At 38.7% G+C, this 21,037-nt stretch overlaps 1 protein-coding gene across 6 annotated transcripts in view; it reads left to right on the forward strand.

The window, feature by feature from the left end:
• FERMT2 (fermitin family member 2) overlaps positions 1 to 21,037 on the forward strand; it is a 140,454-nt gene that overhangs the window by 74,018 nt on the left and 45,399 nt on the right. For all 6 annotated transcript variants that reach the window (XM_037732767.1, XM_037732768.1, XM_017512390.2 and 3 more), the window contains exon 3: positions 9,487 to 9,720. In XM_037732767.1, coding sequence (XP_037588695.1) covers positions 9,487 to 9,720 — 234 coding nt within the window. The remainder of the gene's footprint in view (positions 1 to 9,486; positions 9,721 to 21,037) is intronic.

Consider the following 21,037-nt stretch of genomic DNA (forward strand, 5'->3'; position numbering starts at 1 on the left):
TTTTGAGATGAGGTTTTGCTGTGTTACCCAGGTTGGTTTTGAACACTTGGGCTCAAGCTATCCACCCACCTCAGCTTTCCAAAGTTTAGGGATTACAGGGGTGAGCCTGGCCAATAATTGCATCTTAGTAGCCTGTATCAAAGCAGTCAATTAGGAGTTAGTAATCCTATTAGGAAAACATTAAATAGGGTGCTTTCAATAGTGTATTGTTTAATAAGGTATCTGTGCTCATATTTTCCAGGGTGTAAGTGAGCTGGAATTGCATAAAGTGGGGCATAATAGTTTCTCTATAGCAAAAAGCTTTGAAATATATATATATTTTTTTCTCTCTCTTTTCTCTCTTTCTTTTTCTTTCTTCTTTTCTTTTTCTTTTTCTTTTCTTTCTTTTCTTTTCTTCTTTTTGGTGACTCATGGAGTGGGAGAGCACTGTGATACCAAAAGCTATTTGGTAGACTAAGCTAAATGTTTACTCAGCCTCTGATGATGAGAAACCCAAGCCTTCTGTTCCTTAGAATACACAGATGTTATATTTGTAAAGCAAGTATACGACCACTTCCTGAATTTGAGGAGCATTCTGTTAGAGTTGAGGGAGGATATTTTTGTTGATTCAGTAAATGTTTTAGCGATTTGCAGTGTTAATCGTAAGAGTTTCAGTGTCTGTCAGATACTGTTATGTGCAACAGAGTACAGTGTGATGGGATCTGTTAAATAAGGAAGGGACACAGAAATAATTCTTCCCAGAATGCTGATAAAATGGTTTGAAGAATTAACATATTTCACTAAAATTTATTACAGAAGTAAGAATTTTGCTAGGTATAGTAAACTATAATCTATGTAGTTCTTGATTTACAAAGAATTATTGAACAAGCTAAATTTATAAGTAAATCATAAAATCCCTTTTCTTCCCCAGAGAAGGAAAACAAATGATGACTTCATAATTGTATAACTTTTTACCACCCCCCACCACCCAGCCTTTCTGAGAAAGCTTGTATTTGTGGTGGGTTACTTCTGAAAGTCTAAAATCGAATTTAAAATATATACTAAATAAAAATTGGCCTGTACCTGGAGGATAACTGAAAATCATGACCTTGGAGAAATGGACTCTGAGAGCAAGTTTTTGGGCATGGTCTATGCCTTGAATGGCTTTATAATGCAGATGAATGAATCTACTCTGGTGATATTTGCTAACATCTGGCCAAGTGCCAGGCTGTGTGTGTGTGTGTGTGTACGTGCGTGCATGTGGGTTGCATTCAGCCATCTAATGTTTGAAATACCGAACCTGCTATTCTGAAAAATAGAAATAGTTATTTAGAACATGTTCCAGAGTCTAGATTAGGACGTGTAGGGGAGTTCATGTCTAGAAAGTTTCCCAAAGCTTTAGTTTATGCAAATTCAGGGAATTTCAACAGTTATTTCCTTATGGATTTTGATGCCACATGGAAAAGTAAATCATTACTTTAGTGATCCAGTAGTATTTTCATTTGCTTGCCGTTATTTATAATTATTTGTAGATAACCGTTTTTCTTTTAAAGTCATTTAATAATGTGTTTATGCTTGTACTCAGTCTTTAGCTAAAGGAAAACTTGAATGTGTGTCGATGTCTGAAATCTGTTCTGCATATAGTAGGTTTTACAAGTTACAGTTGCATAGTCTGTTGCGGTTTAACTTGCCACTTTAGAGACAAGCTGTGCTGTAATACACTAGATTACTAAGTGCTTTCAAGAGTTACTGCCTCCATGCTAGGCGCGTTGGCTCACGCCTGTAATCCCAACACTTTGGGAGGCTGAGGCAGGCAGATCACTTGAGGTCAGGAATTCAAGACCAGCCTGGCCAACATAGTGAAACCCAGCCTCTACTAAAAATACAAAAATTATCTGGGTGTGGTGGAGCCTGTGTGTAGTCCCAGCTGCTCCAGAGCCTGAGGCAGGAGAATCACTTGAACCTGGGAGATGGAGGTTGCAGTGAGCTGAGATCACACCAGTGCGCTCCAGTCTGGGCAACAGAGCGAGACTGTCTCAAACAGTAAAAGAGTTACTGCATCAAGATAAACTACTACACACAAACACACACACCTATACACCATATTTGTGCAATTAAGTGCCTTTTTTTTTTAATTTAATTTTATTTTATTTTATTTTTTAATTTTTTTTTTTTGAGACAGAGTTTCACTCATGTTACCCAGGCTGGAGTGCAATGGCGCGATCTCGGCTCACCGCAACCTCCGCCTCCTGGGTTCAGGCAATTCTCCTGCCTCAGCCTCCTGAGTAGCTGGGATTACAGGCACGCACCACCATGCCCAGCTAATTTTTTGTATTTTTAGTAGAGACGGGGTTTCACCATGTTGACCAGGATGGTCTCGATCTCTTGACCTCGTGATCCACCCGCCTCGGCCTCCCAAAGTGCTGGGATTACAGGCTTGAGCCACCGCGCCCGGCCCTTTTTTTTTTTTTTTGAGACAGAGTCTTTCTCTGTCATCCAGGCTGGAGTGCAGTGGCACAATCTTGGCTCACTGCAACCTTTGCTTTCTGGGTGCAAGTGATTCTCCTGCCTCAGCCTTCCCGAGTAGCTGGGATTACACAGGTGTGCACCATCAGGCCCACCTATTTTTTGTATTTTTAGTAGAGATGGGGTTTCACCATATTGGCCAGGCTGGTCTTGAACTCCAGCTCCTGACCTCAAATGATTTGCCCACCATTGCCTCCCAGTGTGCTGTCATTACAGCCATGAGCCACCCCTCCTGGCCTTTAAGTGCTTTTGGATGTGCAGTGAGTTTTTATGTTTGTCTGGATAAATGCTTCTCAATTGGCATACCATCATTTTTCTCAGGATTTTCATCAGTGTATAAAATTTGTTTTTGCTACTAATGAATAGAATAAGTATGTTCTTGTGATATTCTGAGTAGAGCCAATTATGGACTTGATGTCGAGATACCGTTAGTTTCAAAGTAAGATAGGTAGTATAATATAAAGGCAGCACCAAAGAAAGAGCTAATTTTCTAGAGTTGGGAAAACATTGCTTTGCCTGTTTGAAAGGGCTCAGTCAGGTCTTTAGAAAGTTTCGAAGTGATACTATACTGAAGGGCAAATTAATGAATGATAATAAATATAAATAATTATAAATGATCTGAAATATGAGATCATTTCAGCCACTTTTAAAATAATGCTGTAATAGCTTTCCCTTTTTAAAAACAAAGCTAAAAATACCCCTTGGGTCTGCCATTCCCTTTCTGTCTATCTATCAGCTATTCTAGCTACGGTAAAATACCCAGGAAAAGCTGTCTATATTTCTTATTTGTACTTCCTCACCCCCCAACCATTACAATTGACATGGTTGTCATTTCCACTCTTACGTTAACTTCTTGCACACTGCCTTCCAAGAGTGAACTCTGCATACCCCCATCACCACATTTATTCAATATTATCAGTAATGATTTTGACACATAAATGACTCCTGCTTAAAACCATTCTCTAGACCCACAGAGATTCTGATACAGTTGGTTTGAGAGACGTCACCAAGATGGTGGAGTAGGAAGTACCATCCTTCATCTCCCATGAGAAAATATAGACAGCTGTTCACAAACCAAAATAGCCCTAGTTTAAGGTAGGGCCAGGAATCAGTATTTTTTAAAAGCTGCTCAGGCCCGGTGCGGTCATGTGTGCCTGTAGTCCTAGCTACTCAGGAGGCTGAGGTGGGAGGATCGCTTGAGCCCAGGAGTTCCAGGCTGTAGTGCGCTATGCCGATCGGGTGTCCTCACTAAGTTCGGCATCAATATGGTGACCTCCTGGGAGCGGGGGACCACCAGGTTGCCTGAGGAGGGGTGAACCGGCCCAGGTTGGAAACAGCAGGTCAAAACTCCCGTGCTGATCAGTAGTGGGATTGCACCTGTGAATAACTACACACCAGCCGGGCAACATAGCGGACCCATTCTCCTCTTTAAAAAAAAAAAAAAATGCTGCTCAGATGATTCTAACGCCAATCAGACAGAAAACTACTGCTCTAGGGGCTTCTCTCGTACATAATAACGTCAGAACCACGCACTATGGCCTACAAGGCTCCTGCCTGGCTCTCTGATGCTGTCTCCTCCTGATCTCTGTTTCCCCTGCTGTAGCCACCTTGGTCTCCTTCAGTGATGCTGGAACTTTGTTTTGTTCATCATTATATTTTTAGTACTAGAACAGTGCTTTCTTGCACACAGTACATGTTCAACAGATATTTGTTGAATTCACAAATGTTTTTATAACACTGTATTCTTACTCTCTAGTAGTGATTATTCTGTAGGTAGTGCTGTCTACGTTGGCAGTGTGTTCAGTCTTAAGGAATGCTACCGAAAAGCCCACTATTTGAAGATAAGTCAGAAGACTCTACAGCCCATCTTCTCCATCTTCTAACACTGTCTTCTGCTTTGCTGTTAAAACACCTACTTTTCTGTTTTTATCTGTTGCCATGAGTGGTATTGAAACTTCTGACTTTTTCCTGGTCTCCTATTTCTGCTTTTATTTTATCTAATTTTTTTTCCTGTGTTGTTACTCATTCACTAGTTTCTCTGGGTAAAAAAGACTGGTCTCACCAGCATTGCCAGTCAATAAGAGAGCTTTTTTTTGGTCTGTGAGTAAACAGACCACTCATAGGACATCCAGTATGTAATCTTTGGATCCTATCTCCTTCTCTTGCTGGGTGCAGGTAGGTAGCTCCTTTGACGAGAAACTGAGGGGGAATTGACAGGGAAGGGTCAGGTTTTAAAGGGAATAATGGGTATCAGGGGAAATACATGTTTCCGACGTCACAGTTGGAAGCCTAATTGATGGAAAATTGAGATTTTATTGCACCATTATCTAAGTGCAAGATAACATTGCTTACAGCAGGGTCCTGCAAAGTTTTCTTTTTTTTTTTTTGAGACGGAGTTTCCTTCTTGTTACCCAGGCTGGAGTGCAATGGCACGATCTCGGCTCACCGCAACCTCCGCCTCCTGGGTTCAGGCAATTCTCCTGCCTCAACCTTCTGAGTAGCTGGGACTACAGGCACGCGCCACCATGCCCAGCTACTGTTTTGTATTTTTAGTAGAGATGGGGTTTCACCATGTTGACCAGGATGGTCTCAATCTCTTGACCTCGTGATCCACCCGCCTCGGCCTCCCGAAGTGCTGGAATTACAGGCTTGAGCCACCGCGCCTGGCAAAGTTTTCTTTTCACGTGTAGATAGTAGGTGTTTTGGGCTTTGTGGGCCATGCGGTCTGTGTCCCAGTAACTCTAATGTTGTAGTGCAGAAGTAGTCATAGGCAGTGTGTGAATAGTCGTGTGGGTGTGTTTCGTAAACTGTTTATGGGCATTGAAATTTGAACTTTATATAACATTATATAAAATACTGTTCTTTATATTCCCGCTACCTCCACCACCACTTAAAAATAGAGTCAGGAGCCAGCTGGCCCGGTGGCTCACGCCTGTAATCCCAGCACTTTGGGAGGCCAAGGTGGGTGGATCACGGAGCCATGTAACAATGTTTCAGTCAACTACAGCAGACTGTTTATACAACGAAGGTCCCATAAGATTAATAATACCTTATTTTTACTGTACCTTTTCTATGCTTAGCTACCCAAATATTTACCACTGTGTTACAATTGCCTACAGCATTCAGTACACTAACAGGTACAGGTTTGTATCTTAGGGTCAAGAGGCCATAACATATAGCCTAGGTGTGTAGTAGGCTGTACTGTCTAGGTTTGTGAACACACTCTGTGATGTTCACACAACAGTGAACTTGCCTAACGTTCCATTTCTCAGATCATATCCCCATTGTTAAGTGGCACATGACTGTACAAAACCTGTTCTTGGCTTGTGGGCCGTAAAAAAGCAGAAGGCAGGCTTTGGTCCTTGGGCCATTATAGTTTGCTAACCTCCAGCTTCACATTTATGTAATGTTGACTTGGAAAGTTCAGTTCTTAACCAATAGTCCTTTTCACACCTCACATGTTAAAAACTGTCTTTAGATTTTGTGGTCGGTGACAATTACCTCTTTATTAGTGTCCATATGTAAATTTTGTCCCCAAAAGCTCCTTATCATGGTGTCTTTGCCCTCTATCTTTTAGCACCTACTGCTGGGCCATATTGTTTAAGCCTGTCTTTTATCATGTCTTTGCAGCATTGCTTCTGCCCTGCTTCTGCAATAAAACAGCTGCCTTTAAAAAAATTTAATAAACATTTCTTTCAGGCTTGTAACAGGTGCCGTGGAGGTCCCCTTCTTTCTTTTACCTGCCCTCCTGCTGGGCAGATCCCCAATTTGCTGACAAGCCCTTTTCCTTAAGTGCAGGGATCTCTGAGCTTGCTCTGCCTGAATGCAGGGCAGCCAGCCCCATGCTGGCTGCCAAGAAGTGTTAAAGAGTTTTGTTTATTTGTTTGTTTAGTAGAGATGGGGTTTCACTGTTGGCCAGGCTGGTCTCAAACTCCTGACCTCCAGAGCCACCCACCTCAGCCTCCCAAAGTGCTGAGATTACAGGCGGGAGCCACCGTGCCCAGCTGTGTTGAGTTTTAAATGTGATGGCCCCAGGAGCAACCCTTAAGGAGGAAGTGGAGAGAGATAACTCATCTTTCTCCTCATGGGAGAGTTCTGAGGCATGCCTGAAGGACTGAACTGCAGGTGCTCACAGCAGTGAGTGAACCTCTGTTGGCTTTTCTCCCTGTCTGACTTTCACTGATCCCCTCAGGTGTGCTTCCTGGGATTTCCTTCCCATAAATAAGCTGCCTGCACCCAAGTTCTTAGGTCAGGTATGCCTTTTGGAGGAACTCAAATGGCATGTCGGTCCTCGTGGACTCATTACTCTTAGAGCTCTTTTTCTCCTTTCCTCTCCACTGGGAGTGTATGATGTAGCTTCCTTAATGGTTGACACTGACACTAGGTATGGGAAAAAAAGTATTACAAGTTGAATATTCCTTATCGGAAAGCTTGAGACCAGAGTGTTTCTGATCTTGAATTTTGAAATACTTGCATTATACTTATCAGTTGAGCACTTCGAATCCAGAAATCCAAAATGTTCCAAAGTCTAAGACTATTTTTTTTCCAGTTTCTGATTTTTCAGTTTCTGAGCATTTTGCATTTCAGATTTTGAGCTCAGAGTTACTCAACTTGTATATGCTATCTACCCATCATTCAGTTCAGCTCAGCCTTAGCTCTACTTGGTTCCCAGCGTTCTTTACAAGTTATCTTTTTCTGCCCTCAGTTTTCTATTAGAAAAGTAGTATGTGATCAGTTATCTAACCTTAGTTGTCTTCTATGACGTAGATCAGAATTTTTTGTTTCCAAAAGTTGGCAAATTCTGTGCTAGAAAATAGGATGTAGGGTACCATTTACAATTAAGCAAGTGGTTATCAAGTCGCAGTTACATGCATTTCTTTTGTCAGACTTCAAATAACATGATTAGCAGAACTTTGCCAAAACCACAGATATTAAAATTTCAAAATGGTAATATGATCATAAGTAACTGTAACCGTATTTCTCCGATTAAAGTACTTAATGATTAAAATAGGTTTTTAACATCTGGGGAATTGAAAGTCTTTTTCTTCCTGTGGCATGTTTCTTCCATAATGAGAATTTCAATTGTATCAAGTCAATCTCACCATTGTAGAAGGTGTTTGAGGTATATAATCAATATGGAAATTTGACTTTTTTTTTAGAGATAGACTAGTTATGTGTATGTTCTTTTCAATCTTAGATTAATACATGCTTTTAAATGTCTTAAAGTTGAACTCTTTTTAAAGGTGTGATTATATTAAAATGAGCTTTATTTCAGAAGCATGATCGTTTTGATTTTTATTTGCAAAAAAGTTAGTCACTTTTTTTTTCTTGAGGCAAGGTCTCCCTCTGTCACCCAGGCTAGAGTATAGTGGTTCAATCCCAGCTCACTGCAGCCTTGATCTCCTCCCAAGTTCAGGCAATATTCCCACCTCAACCACCTGAGTAACTGGGACTAAAGGCACATGCCACCATACTATGCCCAGCTAATTTTTTTATAGAGATAGGGTTTCACCATATTGGCCAGGCTGGTCTTGAATTCCTGGACTCAAGCGATCTGCCCGCCTCAGCTTCCCAAAGTTTTGGGATTATAGGCATGAGCCGCTGTGCTCAGTATTCATATTTTTTGCCTTCCCCTGGAAGGCTTTGTCTAGTTGCTGCTGTCATTGTTGTTTTTTTCCTTGAGACAGAATCTCGCTTCATTGCCTAGGCTAGATTACAGTGTCAGATCACAGCTCACTGCAACCTTGACCTTCTGGGCTCAAGTGATTCTCCTACCTCAGTGTCCTGAGTAGCTGGGACTACAGACGTACATGCCATCATGCCTGGCTAATTGAAAAAAAAAAAAAAAATGTTTGTAGAGATAGGACTTCACCATGTTGCCCTGGCTGGTCTCAAACTTGTGGGCTGAAGCGATCTTCCAGCCTCAGCCTCTCAGAGTTCTTGGATTACAAGCATGAGCCACCATGCTGTGCCTGTTCCCTTTGTATGTTTTGTTTTGTTTGAAACATCACAGTCCCATTTTTTTTTTTTTTTTTTTTTTTGGGCACTTAGTAAGTTTAACATAAAATTGATCCCAAAAGTCTTTACTTTGATTGCTGCTTTAAAAACCGGCTTTCTGTCCTAGTCATAAGTAAATAAATAACTAGTTGAAGTTGGATTTTACTGCTGCAAGTTTATTGTTATGACCTGCCTTATCTGGGGGGTAGCTCAATCTTGTGTAAATTACATTCTTTTCTTTATTTGGTTTCATTTAGTTGCATAATGCTGTTAAATAGTTAAACAGATATTAATGTTTCCTGTTATACTTGTACCAAAATGTGCTCAAGAGAAAAATGTTGGGCAGGGTGACTTTAGATCTGTTTTTGGGATCTATTTGGGAGAGCATGTGTGTCCAGAATGGTTTTTTTATTTTTATTTTTAGAGCTTTCTCTTAGGTTGTAGCGCCACTCGTGGGTGTTTTCCATGCTCCCCTTCTTCACCTAGGATATTGATTTCTGTTCACTTTGGTTCCCCATCTTTTCATCACGCCTTATTCACCTTGACACATTTCTGTAATTTTGTAAACCACAGCCTTTTCAGTTTCTCACCAGAATATTATTATCCATTCCTATAGGATGAGTTCCAAGCCCACCAACTCCAGTCTTTATCAGTCCTTCCTGTTCTAGCCCCCAGGGTTCTGTTTGTTCTCTGAAAACTGAGAGTACTTTCTCTGTCATCCATGTGTCCCAGTTTGTACTTGACTCAAACATTCCTATTTGTCCTATATATTGTGCCTCAGCCACCTTGTATGCTGTCTTTTCAGGACACACCGTGTTTTCTCAGCTGTTAATATTTCTTTTGTTTCTGTCACATAACAGGAACTTAGCAGTTAATTGTTTATATTAAATACCCAGTTATCTAGTTTTCTGCTTTTAATTTCTCTGAAAGTAATCTTGGTGATTTTTAAGCATTTTGTTTGTTTATTGGTTTGTTTTTTTATAGATGTAAAAAAAGACTGGTCTGACCATGCGCTCTGGTGGGAAAAGAAGAGAACCTGGCTTCTGAAGACACATTGGACCTTGGATAAGTATGGTATTCAGGCAGATGCTAAGCTTCAGTTCACCCCTCAGCACAAACTGCTCCGCCTACAGCTTCCCAACATGAAGTATGTAAAGGTGAAAGTGAATTTCTCTGATAGAGTCTTCAAAGCTGTTTCTGACATCTGTAAGACTTTTAGTAAGTATCACATAAATTCTTCTTAAAATAGGAGTTATGTGATGTACTTATGACTGTTGACTGACATAGCTTATCCCAAGGGATAGGGCATGAGATGAACTATCTACGTATATATGTATGTGTGTGAAATTTATACTTCATAAAAATTTTTATATAAAGATAAATATTGAGTTAAGGTGGAACAGGAAGAATCTAGTAGAGATTCTTTCCTTACTAGAAATGTATCTGATATTTAATACTTTATTTTTATGGGGAGGGTAAGGGAGCAGGCGCTATTTTCAGGGAAACATAGATGGCTTTGCAGCATTTCCTTCACGTAAGTCACTATTTGATTTTAATGATTCAGGCAGATTGTGTCACCTCCTCCATTGAAGGCCTGACACAGTTCCTAAGGAAATGACTATGAGTGTTGTCTTCCTTCACCAGACTACAATTTGAATATCCCTGTAGTAATTCTATTTATGCATTCTGAAATGAGATGTGGATTACTTTGGCTGACCCAGTTATGTCATATGACAGGAAGTATTCAGCCATCTGAGAAAATGTGAATTACTGTCACTACCACGAGTGCAGAACTCTTGTATTTTTTCATATTTGAGAAATTCTTGGTTAAAGATAATGTTTAATGGCTTTTCATATTTTAATTCTAAATGAAGAACTACAGTTTTTTATTCACATTGTGTTTTTAAATTATACTAGTAATTTATAAATGTATTCTATCGTAAAAGAATCGATGAATATAGACATACATAGTAAGCCCCCCTTCCCCTAAGTAATCATTCTTGACAGTTTGGTGATTTTCTGTGCATTAATTTATCCATACATATTGGATTTTTTTATAAACAGGAATATTTATATGTACTTTTTAAACTCAGTAAATGTCTTAGATTTTTCTATGTGTTTTATATTCTTTTAAACTGTAGTTCACAGTGTAGACGTACTGATAATTTACACCTAGTCACTTCTTGGCCTTTTGGCTAAAATCAAGTGTAATTTATAACCACATTTCCCTGTTAATGATCATTTAGGTTGCTTCATTCTTAGAGAAAATGCTGCAGCATTTTCAAATGTTTTAAATATTGCAGAAAACATTTGAAAATATTTTAGTTGGGCTAGCGCCAGGGTACCCAATCTTCCTTGCTGGTGTCAGCACCCACACTCACTGCTGGAGCCTGTGGGCAAATGCTGTTCCTGTACAACGTCTCAAGCACGGGCCTGGGGACAGTATGGAGGCGCTGGGACTGCCTACCTCTTAACCCAGAACGCTGCCTGCTGCTTATGCTTGTAGGCTTGCAGCTTGGAGGAGTCTGAATCCTTACCCAATTTCTTGTGTTTAGTTTGGGCTGTGGCTTACCTTAAACCAATACCAACTTTTTTCTGTCTTTCAAGAATCACTCATTTTTTTACCCTCTTAACTGTATTTTTTCCTGTCTCCTAGCAGTGTTATAGATGTTTGTCTTCCCTCTTTTCCTACAACTTGTAAATATCTTTGTTGCCATTTCAGGGGATATGGGATGTAGGAGAGGAGATAGAGGTAGATTCACACTGCCATTTGATCTAATGTCCCTGGAACTTTTATGTTAAACAGGGTTTGTTTTTTTTTTTAATTAAAATAGAGTGAAGGACAGAGAAAACCAAAATCCCATCATGTAGAATTAATAATCGTTGATATTTTGTCATTTTGCCAAACTTGAAATCAAAGTAATACTGGTAAAATGCTTGAGTCTCATTCTCCTAACCTCCCTTCACAAAGACTACTGTTATAAGTTCAGTGTGTAGCCAGGACTGTAAAATATAGAAATGCACATGCATGTATTTCTTTGTGTATATATCCATAAACAGTATGTTATTGTCATTACCATGTAGGTATTTTCTTACTCAGTTTTGTACATGTGTGCAAGAATTTCTCTCAAGTATCAACCTAGAAGTAGAAGTAAACTTGCTGTGTTTTAAATATACACACAATTCATTACAGAGTACTATCAAATTGTCTCCCAGTTGATTATACCAGTTTAAATTCCAACTAGCTATATATGAAAACCTATTGCTTCAAATCCTCACTAACACTTGATTATGATCTGTTTTATTGTTTTTATTTCCAAGAAAAAAAGACAGTATTTCATTTTAGTTTACAAAGCTAAATATGTTTTTAAATCGTTATTGGACATCTAAGTTCCTTCTTTTTTGAACTACCTTTTTATATCATTTGTTCATTTTTGAGAAATTAATAGACTTTAGTTTTTACAGGAGTTGTAGGTTCACAGCAAAACTGAGCAAAAGTACAGAGAGAGTTTCCCATATATCCTCTATCCTCACACATGCACAACCTTCCCTGCTATCAAAATCTGTACCAGAGTGGTACATTTATTATAATTGGTGAACCTGCATTGACATACCATTATCACTCAGTGACCGTAGTTTACATTAGGGCTCACTTCTAGGTGTTACATTAGGGTGTTGTACATGCTATGAGGTTGGAAAAATATATACTCATTTGTATCTACTATTGGAGTATTGTACAGAATAGTTTGTCCTAAAATTCTTCTGTGCTCTGCCTATTCACCCCTCTCTCCTTATTGCTACCACTAATCTTTTTACCTTACGCATACTTTTGCCCTTTCCAAAATATCCAATGTTTGGAGTCATACATTATGTAGCCTTTTCAGATTGATTTCTTTCACTTCATAATAGGTATTTAAGTTTCCTCCACTTTTTTTTTTGTGGCTTGATAGCTTATTTCTTTTTTCCCCTTTCTTCTTCTTCTTCTTCTCTCTTTCTTTTTTTGAGATGGAGTCTCACTCTGTTGCCCAGGCTGGAGTGCCGCAGCACGATCTTGGTTCACAGCAACCTCTGCCTCCTGGATTCATGTGATTCTTCTGCCTCAGCCTCCCAAGTAGCTGGGATTACAGGTGTCTGCCAGTGCGCTGGACTTAGTTTTATATTTTTAGTAGAGATGGGGTTTTACTGTGTTGGCCAGGCTGGTCTCGAACTCCTGACCTCAGGTGATACACCCACCTCAGCCTCCCAAAGTGCTGGGGTTACGGACATGAGCCATAATGCCCAGCTAGCTCATTTCTTTTTAGTGCTAAATAATATTCCATCGTCTGGTTGTGTCACAGCTTATTTATCCACTCACCCACCAAAGGATATCTTGGTTGCTTTGTTTTGAATACAGCTTTTGAAACATCTCTCTGCAGGCTTTCAAGTGGACATGTGGTCTATTCGTCCAGTCTTCTTTTGTTTTATCTTTTCATCATTGACTCATAGTGCCTTATAAATTCTAATTGATTTTATTTGCTTTTGATTTTTATCTTTTTTGGTCATGTAGAAGTTAACATTGGTTTGTGTTTTGGGGTATTGTTTTAAAAAGCTATTAGTGTTTTAAATTGCAGGTATCATCTATATTTTCTGCTAGTACTCTTAGAGTTTTGTTTTTCATGTTCACTGCTTTAATCTACTTAGAATTCACTTCTGTGTGTTTTGTGAAATACAGATGTAGTGTAGTATATTTTAGGAGGAAATGCTAGCCAATACTGTTTATTGAATTTTCTGTTATTTCTCCACATAAGCTTAATGGCAGTTCTATCATAAACCAAAATTCCACGTTGTATGGATCCGTTTTTCTGTGCTTGTTCTTTTCCATGGATCCATTTACATGTCTTTACATGGATAGTACACTGTTTGAATTTCTGTAGCTTCATAATTTGTGTCTATATCTGATAGGGCAAGTACCCCTTCTTTGCTGTTTTTCAGAATTGCCTGGGTTGATTTTGGAATTGTGTGTTTCTATATGAAATTTGAAACCGTTTGTTAATTTCCAGGGAAAATTTCATAGCAATTGATTGGAAATACATACATTAATTTTATGTAGATCTTCCCATTCATGAATAAAATGTCTCATTTTGTTGAAGTAGTCTTTTTTGTCTTTAACATTTTATCTGGAAAGATACTGTACTTTTTTAAAAAAAGCCATGCTTTTTCTAATTGGGTACTGCTATTAGAAGGCTATTTTTTATAGTCTAATAACTGATACCTTGTTGAACTCTTCTATGAATTCCGAAAATGTATTGATTCTTTTGGATTTTTTCTTTTTATATTTTTATTTATTTTTTGTTTAATAAACAATGTCAGCCATGCTGAAGTACATTGATAATATCTCAGCTCACTGCAACCTCTGCCTCCTGCGTGCAAGTGATTCTTCTGCCTCAGACTCCCAAGTAGCTGGAACTACAGGCATATGCCACTATACCTAGCTAATTTTTGTATTTTTAGTAGAGACAGGGTTTTGCCATTTTAGCCAGGCTGGTCTCAAACTCCTGACCTCAGGGTATCCGCCCGCCTCAGCCTCCCAAAGTGCTGGGATTGCAGGCGTGAGCCACCGTGCCTGACCTTCTCTTGGATTTTCTGTGTAAAGCAATCGTTATCTCTTCTAAATAATTTTTCTCTCTTCCTTTCCCATTTTTATATATTCTTCTTTATCTTACCGTATTGGATTAAACCTCTAGTACAGTATTGCGTAATAGCAGTAATGATGACTGTTGTTGCCTTGTTTCTGAGTTGAATGGAAGTGATTTTAACATTTGACATTGAGTTTAATATTTGTTGTGTTTGGAGGGAGGTCTTTTCCTGTTTTGTTTTGTTTTTTGCTTTTTGAGAAAGTGCCTTGCTCTGTCACCCAGGTGTGAACACAGCTTATTGCAGCCTTGACCTCCTGGGCTCAAGCAATTGTCCTGCGTCAGCCACTGAAGTATCTGGGACCACAGGCATGCACCACCATGCTTGCCTAATTTTTGTATTTTTTTTTTCTCGTAGAAACAGGTCTCGCTGTGCTACCCAAGCTGGTCTTTAACTTCTGGGCTTAAGCAGTCCACCTGTCTTGGCCTCCCAAAGCACTAGGATTACAGGCAGGAGCCAGACACCTAGCCTGCTTTTTAATTGTTAGGGCCTTTAACTCAAGAATGCATGTGCATTTTTACCAAATGGAGCTTAGGAAGTGACTTGCCCAAGATCACGCAGAGAAAGTCAAGAACCAACCTAAGTGGTTCTTGTCGTTCTCTGTGACAAGAATCTAGAGCTTCTTATACCTTACTTCCTTATACCGATCTTCACTGGCCTCATGCTGTCATCAGATCTCATAGATTTTTTTTCCTACAAAATGTTTTGTGCGTTAATTCTTCATTCCACACTCTGCTGCATTGAATGAGGTTAGACGTTGAGAAGATTTTCAGGTTGTTACACTAATATTGCTCCACCTTCCTAAATACATCTATAGCGGGTGTTGGTCTTTCTTTACTGCTGCTGCTGCTGCTTTTGGCTGCATGGCATCTGAACTTTTGGTTCTGTGTTTTGGAAATTTCCTACCTTACGTGTTGTATGAGACAAAGCCCACCTTCCTCTACAGAAACCATAAAGTCCACATAGTTGTTTCCCAACCCCCCTCACAGATAGAGTGCAGGCAGTTGGCCAGGTCTAGGTTACATGCACATCAGGAAATTTCTCCTAGAACTTTTGAGTCAGGAGCTCTTGACTCAGATAAGCCAGGATGACAAATACCTCATTCCAGTGTAATAAGTGGCAGCAACATCCAGCTTCTAAGACAGAGAAGCCATCGTCCTGTGAGAACACCCATCCATGCATTGAGTATATTGCCCATTTACCCCTGGGGGATCTCATAGAGTTAGAATTTTGCATTTGCAGTGTTTGAAATTTAGATTACAAAAAGATACTATATAATAAACATGTCTACATTATCCCATTTATGTTTATCCACCTAGAAATACACTCGGAGGTATTTCACTAGAATGTTGACAGAGGTTATCTCAGGGTGATATTTCAGGTATGCATTTTTTATCCCCAATTTTTATACTTTTGCAATTGTTTGTTGTTGCTGTTTTTAACAATTTAATATGCAATTTTTGTGTAAACAAGAAAAGCTATTTTTTATTCAAGGATCAAAACCACCTTTAGCTTTTGATGTTTTTGTTTAGAATGTAAACTCTAAAGTCAGAACCATGCCTTTCCATCTTTGTATTCCCAGTATAGGGCATGGCCTTAGAGAACATTAATTGAATCAATTAATTGAATGAATGAAGAGGGGGAAATGATTAAATAAATAAATTAAGGAGCAGTTAATGCTATCACTGGGATCATATGGAAATAAATGATCTATGGCCAGGCACAGTGGCTCACACCTGTAATCCCAGCACTTTGGGAGGCCAAGGCAGGCAGATCACTTGAGGCCAGAAGTTCAAGACCAGCCTGGCCAACATGATGAAACCCTGTCTCTACTGAAAATACAAAAAGTAGCTGGGTGTAATGGCATGCACCTGTGGTCCCAACTTCTTGAGACGCTGAGGCAGGAGAATCGATTGAATCTGGGAGGTGGAGGTTGCAGTGAGCCAAGATCACGCCACTGCACTCTAGCCTGGGCAACGCAGTGAGACCCTGTCTCAAAAAAAAAAAAAAAAAAAGTAGTGATCTATTACAGGGTGTTCAGGGAATTTCTGCTTCATTGGGTGGTTCCATTATATTTCCTCTAAACAGTCTTAACAGCTGTTAAGGGTCTGTGAACTGCCAGTATTAGTGGGTAGAAATTTATATAATATTTTGATAAATTATAAGACTAAAGTCTTTCTGGCAGAAAAGAGAGGGTCTTAAAGAGTGGTAATTTTCTTTGTAGATATATTAAAGAATACTCTTAAGAACTAAGGCACTTGATTATGAAATTGTCTAAAACAAAAGGGGTTGTGGTTTATAGACTAGTCATGTTTACATGAAGGATCAGATACCAAGGGTACAGATTTCAGAAATCTAGGAGGTACATAAAATTTAGATGATCACAGTGTTTGATGAGAGTCCAAGTACTTGACATGTGTGAATAGATAGATGTCTTCACATGCTGGCAGCACAACAGGGAAGAAGGTATCTGATAGCAGGTTCTGTGCTGCAGACTACTTAACATCGTGAAGAATTTGGGGGTAGGATGGGGTCAGTATCACAGAGCAGGGTTCCTAAGATGGGGTCCCCATTTGGAGGAAACCAGGAGAAAAATTAGGGCATAAAGATCCAGTCAAATAGTTATACAGTTGAGATTTGGCTACAGAAATAAATAAGACAACAGCTAATCGGCCTTAAATAATATCTATTTAATACATGCATATTTAATACATAATAATTTAATACTGTTGTTGCTATAAAACATTATAAAGTAAAAGCACAAATATGAATATAAAATTTCATATTATAAAAATTGTAAAATGTTCCTATGTGTGTTAGGAAAGAGGGAAGGGTATTTGATTTGCCAAGTGGTTAAATTCTGTGTTGGCAAACTCTGGCCTGCAGTCTGCTTTTGTGTGGCTCAAGAACTAATTATAATTAGGCTTTTACATTTTTTTTAATGGTTAAGAAAAATTAATATTTTATGCTGTGAACATTATAAAAATTCAAATTCCTATGTCCATAAATAAAGTTGTATTAGAATACAGCAACATTCATTTGCTTTAGGTATTGTCTGTGGTTGCTTTTGCGTTACAACAGCAGTGTTGAGTAGAGCTGCATAACCTAAAATATTTACTGTCTTTACAGAAAAAGTTTGCCAACCCCTGAATTACATTATGGGAAACATTATTCTAGCGGTTTATTTTCTTTTCACCACTGAAACTGAACAGTGAAGTGACAGTATACAGCTCTTCCCAGGAATAATTAGAATTTTTTTCTGTTAATTTTAGGTTACTTAATTTTCAACCCAAGTTATTAAATATTTCCCCAAATTAAAATGAAGTCACTAAGTAGTGGTCATCGTGATTTAATTAATTTAACCTTCTTGTGTCTACTCCTGTGGCTTTTGCTTACTTACTGTACAAGCAGTAGAATTAAAACTGAGAAAAATAAGGACATTTCCATTGCTACCAAAATATAGTTACCTAAGGTTACCAAGTAAATGTGAAGGGTGTGCCAACCGCTGTAAAAGGACAGTGATGCAAGACCAGCAGAACACTGTTTAAAGGGAAATACCTACTTTAGTGAACACTGACAACATTTCCAAGCTTTTTATTTGGTAAAAATTGTCTTTCTTTTATAATTTAACTCTTGATAAAATGCTTCTGTGTAATAATTTTTTTCTTCCAAAAACACACTTTCAGACCAGTGCTTCTGTGTAATAATTAAATGAAGTTTTTGTTGCATATTCCTTTTCCCTTGGACAGAAAGACTATTGGCAAAGAACATCATTTTTTTTTTTTTTAATGTAACATGTATTCTGGCACGCAGACTTCACAAATGAAGAGCCTTCTTAAGAGGAAATGAAACTCTCCCAAAGTCTGACAATCAACAGAGAGCTACTTAGAGTAGCTCTAAACACAAAACACATTCTTTTTAAAAAATGTATTTTGTGTTTAGAGCTTGTTACCATTCTGTATTATCAGTAGGACATGTCATTTAGGTCTTTCTGCCTTAGATACATGCTGATTCATTCCTCTTTTTTCTCTTTCTGCTCTACTCTTGTGAAGATGAATTTGGTAGGGATAGAGAAGCACAAAACGCTGGTGGAACAGAACTCAGATTGACTGAAGCTCAGTTGTGTTTAAAAAATTTTTGTAATTATAAAAGTAATTTGATTTAGGTAAATTAAGCTGTACATAAGGACTCTGTACAAAAGGGTTTGTTTAGTGGTAACAATAAAGATTAGATGTTTAAATAAAGATGAAAAGGAAACGAAGATTCACTTAAACTACTTTTTTGTACTTTCATTGTTCTGTTTCTGCCCTTAAGGAGAGATGATACTTTCACTTAATCCTGAAAATTGTTCGGTGCTTTTTGTTACTTTTCTCTCCATATTCATTTTGCCCCTTGTCAGCTAATAGGGTTTTGGCTACAGATAACAGAAATTCAGACTTTTTCTTTTCTTTTCTTTTCTTTTCTTTTTTTTTTATTTTTTTTTTTTTTTTTGAGACAAGAGCCTCTGCCTCGCAGGCTGGATTGCAGCGGCGTGATCTAAGCTCACTGCAGCCTCTACCTTCCGGGTTCAAGTGATTCTCCAGCCTCAGCCTCCTGAGTGGCTGGGATTACAGGGTGCCCGCCACCACACCCCGCTAATTTTCGTATTTTTAAGTAGAGGTGGAATTTCACCATGTTGGCCAGGCTGGTCTCGGACTCCTGACCTCAAATGATCCACCCCACTCAAGCCTCCCAAAGTGCTGGGATTACAGGTATGAGCTACCACACCTAGCCAGAATCCAGATTTAACAGTGCCTTAAACAAATAAGGGCCTTCTTTTTCATATAAGAAGTTACTTGAGAAAATGAAGTGGTTTCTGGAACTGGCTTCCTTGTTCAGCTGTGTCTTCAAGGACAAGCTCTCTCCATCCCTCAATTTATTACCCCTCAGCATGTCAGGTTGGCCTCATGTTTGTAAGATGCCTCCTAGAGCTCCAGGCGTACATGGGTTGAGTGCCCTAATCTGAAATTTAAAATGCTCCAAATCTTGAAACTTTTTGGCTGTGAATGTAAACTCTGAGGAAATGCTCATTGGAGTATTTCAGTCAGGTTAGGGGTGCTCAACCTGAAGCTGCATTTAAGAGGCAGAGTATCCACCTCAACTCTCTTCTCACATCTGTGTCCTAGCAGCAAAGCAAAACATCCCAGAAGCCCCCGTCACATCTTATTGGTCCACCTTGGGTCATATGGCTGCCCTTAGCTGCAGGGGAGTCTGGGAAAATATTAATATTACTTAACTTTTCCAGTTTCCTTAAAGGGCTGAGAAATGGCCGGTCAGTTAGCCTGTCAGCAGACCTGCCACATGCTTTTAAGTATCTAGTCAGTTACACTGAGCAAAAGGGCCAGAGTTTAAAGAAATAAAAATGAAATTTTATTAAGGAGAGGACCCGAGGGGCGTCTTATAAGCTGTGTCCTTTAATTTTATTTATCCTTTTGATCAGCTTTGTTAAGGAATAATTTAAGGTAAAATAATCATAATAGCAAAATTTATCGCATTTTGACTAATGGACCACCAGCAAGATATAGGACAGGTCCCCCATACCCCTCTGCTGACAATCCTCTTTACCCTATGACCTCTGGCAAACCACTTATCTGCCTTCTACCACTATAGTCTTGCCTTTTCTAAAATGTCATGTAAATAGAATACTGCAGTATTTGGTTTTTTCTATATGGCTTCTTCCATTTAGCGTAATGCTTCTGACCTTCATCCATATTATTGTGTGTTATTAACTCCGTCTTGTTACTGAGTAGTACTCTGTTGTATGGATGTACCATAATTTGTTTATCCATTCACCCGTTGAGGGGCATTTGGGTTCTTTCCAGTTTGAAGCTAGTGTAAAAAAAAAAAACTTCTATGACCATTCCTTTACAGGTCTTTGTGGGAACATAGGTATTTACTCAAGAGCCATAAAAACTATGAGTAGGTTTCTGGGTCATATGATATGTGGATATTTGTCAAATATTGACAAATAATAAATAAATAAATAGTCAAATAGTCAATTTTTTTTCCAAAGTGGCTGTATTATTTTCCATTCTTACTGGCAGTGCTTGAGTTTTTGAGTTTGGGGTATTCTAGCAGGTGTGAGAGCCTGTCTCCTTACGGCTTTAATTTGCCGTAATTTCTTTTATTACCCTAGTGACCAGTGATATTGAGCATCTATTCATCTGCTTAATTGCCACCCATATAATGGTGAGGTGTCTGTTTGAATCCTTTGCCTGTCCGTCTTTTAAATTCAGTTGTCATCTGATTGGGTTGTAAGCATTCTTTGCATATCCCAGATACGGAAATTTTATTGGATATATTTTGCAAATATTTTCTCACAATCTGTGGCTTACCATTTCATTAACGGTGTTTTCTAAGAGCAAAAGTTTTCATTTTGGTGAAGACAGTTTATGATCTCTGTTGTCCCATTTCTTTTCTGTTTCCCACCTATCTAGTAGATGAAGGGGTTTTGGTGGGTGGTTTTTGTTTATTTGTTTGTTTGTTTGTTTTAGGAAGGGTTGTTTTGATTACATTGATCTTCATCTGTGACTTACTAGCTATCATGACTTTGATTTTGCCATTTTAGTGGTTGCTCTGGGGTTTACAGTATATGACTTTAACTTATTCACAGTCTACCTTCAAATCATGTACTACTTCACACATAGTATAATAACCTTACAACAGTTTAGTTTCATTTCTCCCTTCCAGTCCTTTTGTTAGTGTCATATATTTTATTCCTGTATATGCTAAACCCCACAATATGTTATTTTCCCCCAAAGCAATAAACTATTTAAAAATGAGCAGAATGGTCTTTTATATCATATATTCACCATTTTTCAGT

Source organism: Cebus imitator, unplaced genomic scaffold (assembly GCF_001604975.1).
Source record: "Cebus imitator isolate Cc_AM_T3 unplaced genomic scaffold, Cebus_imitator-1.0 Scaffold472, whole genome shotgun sequence".
NCBI lineage: Eukaryota > Metazoa > Chordata > Mammalia > Primates > Cebidae > Cebus > Cebus imitator.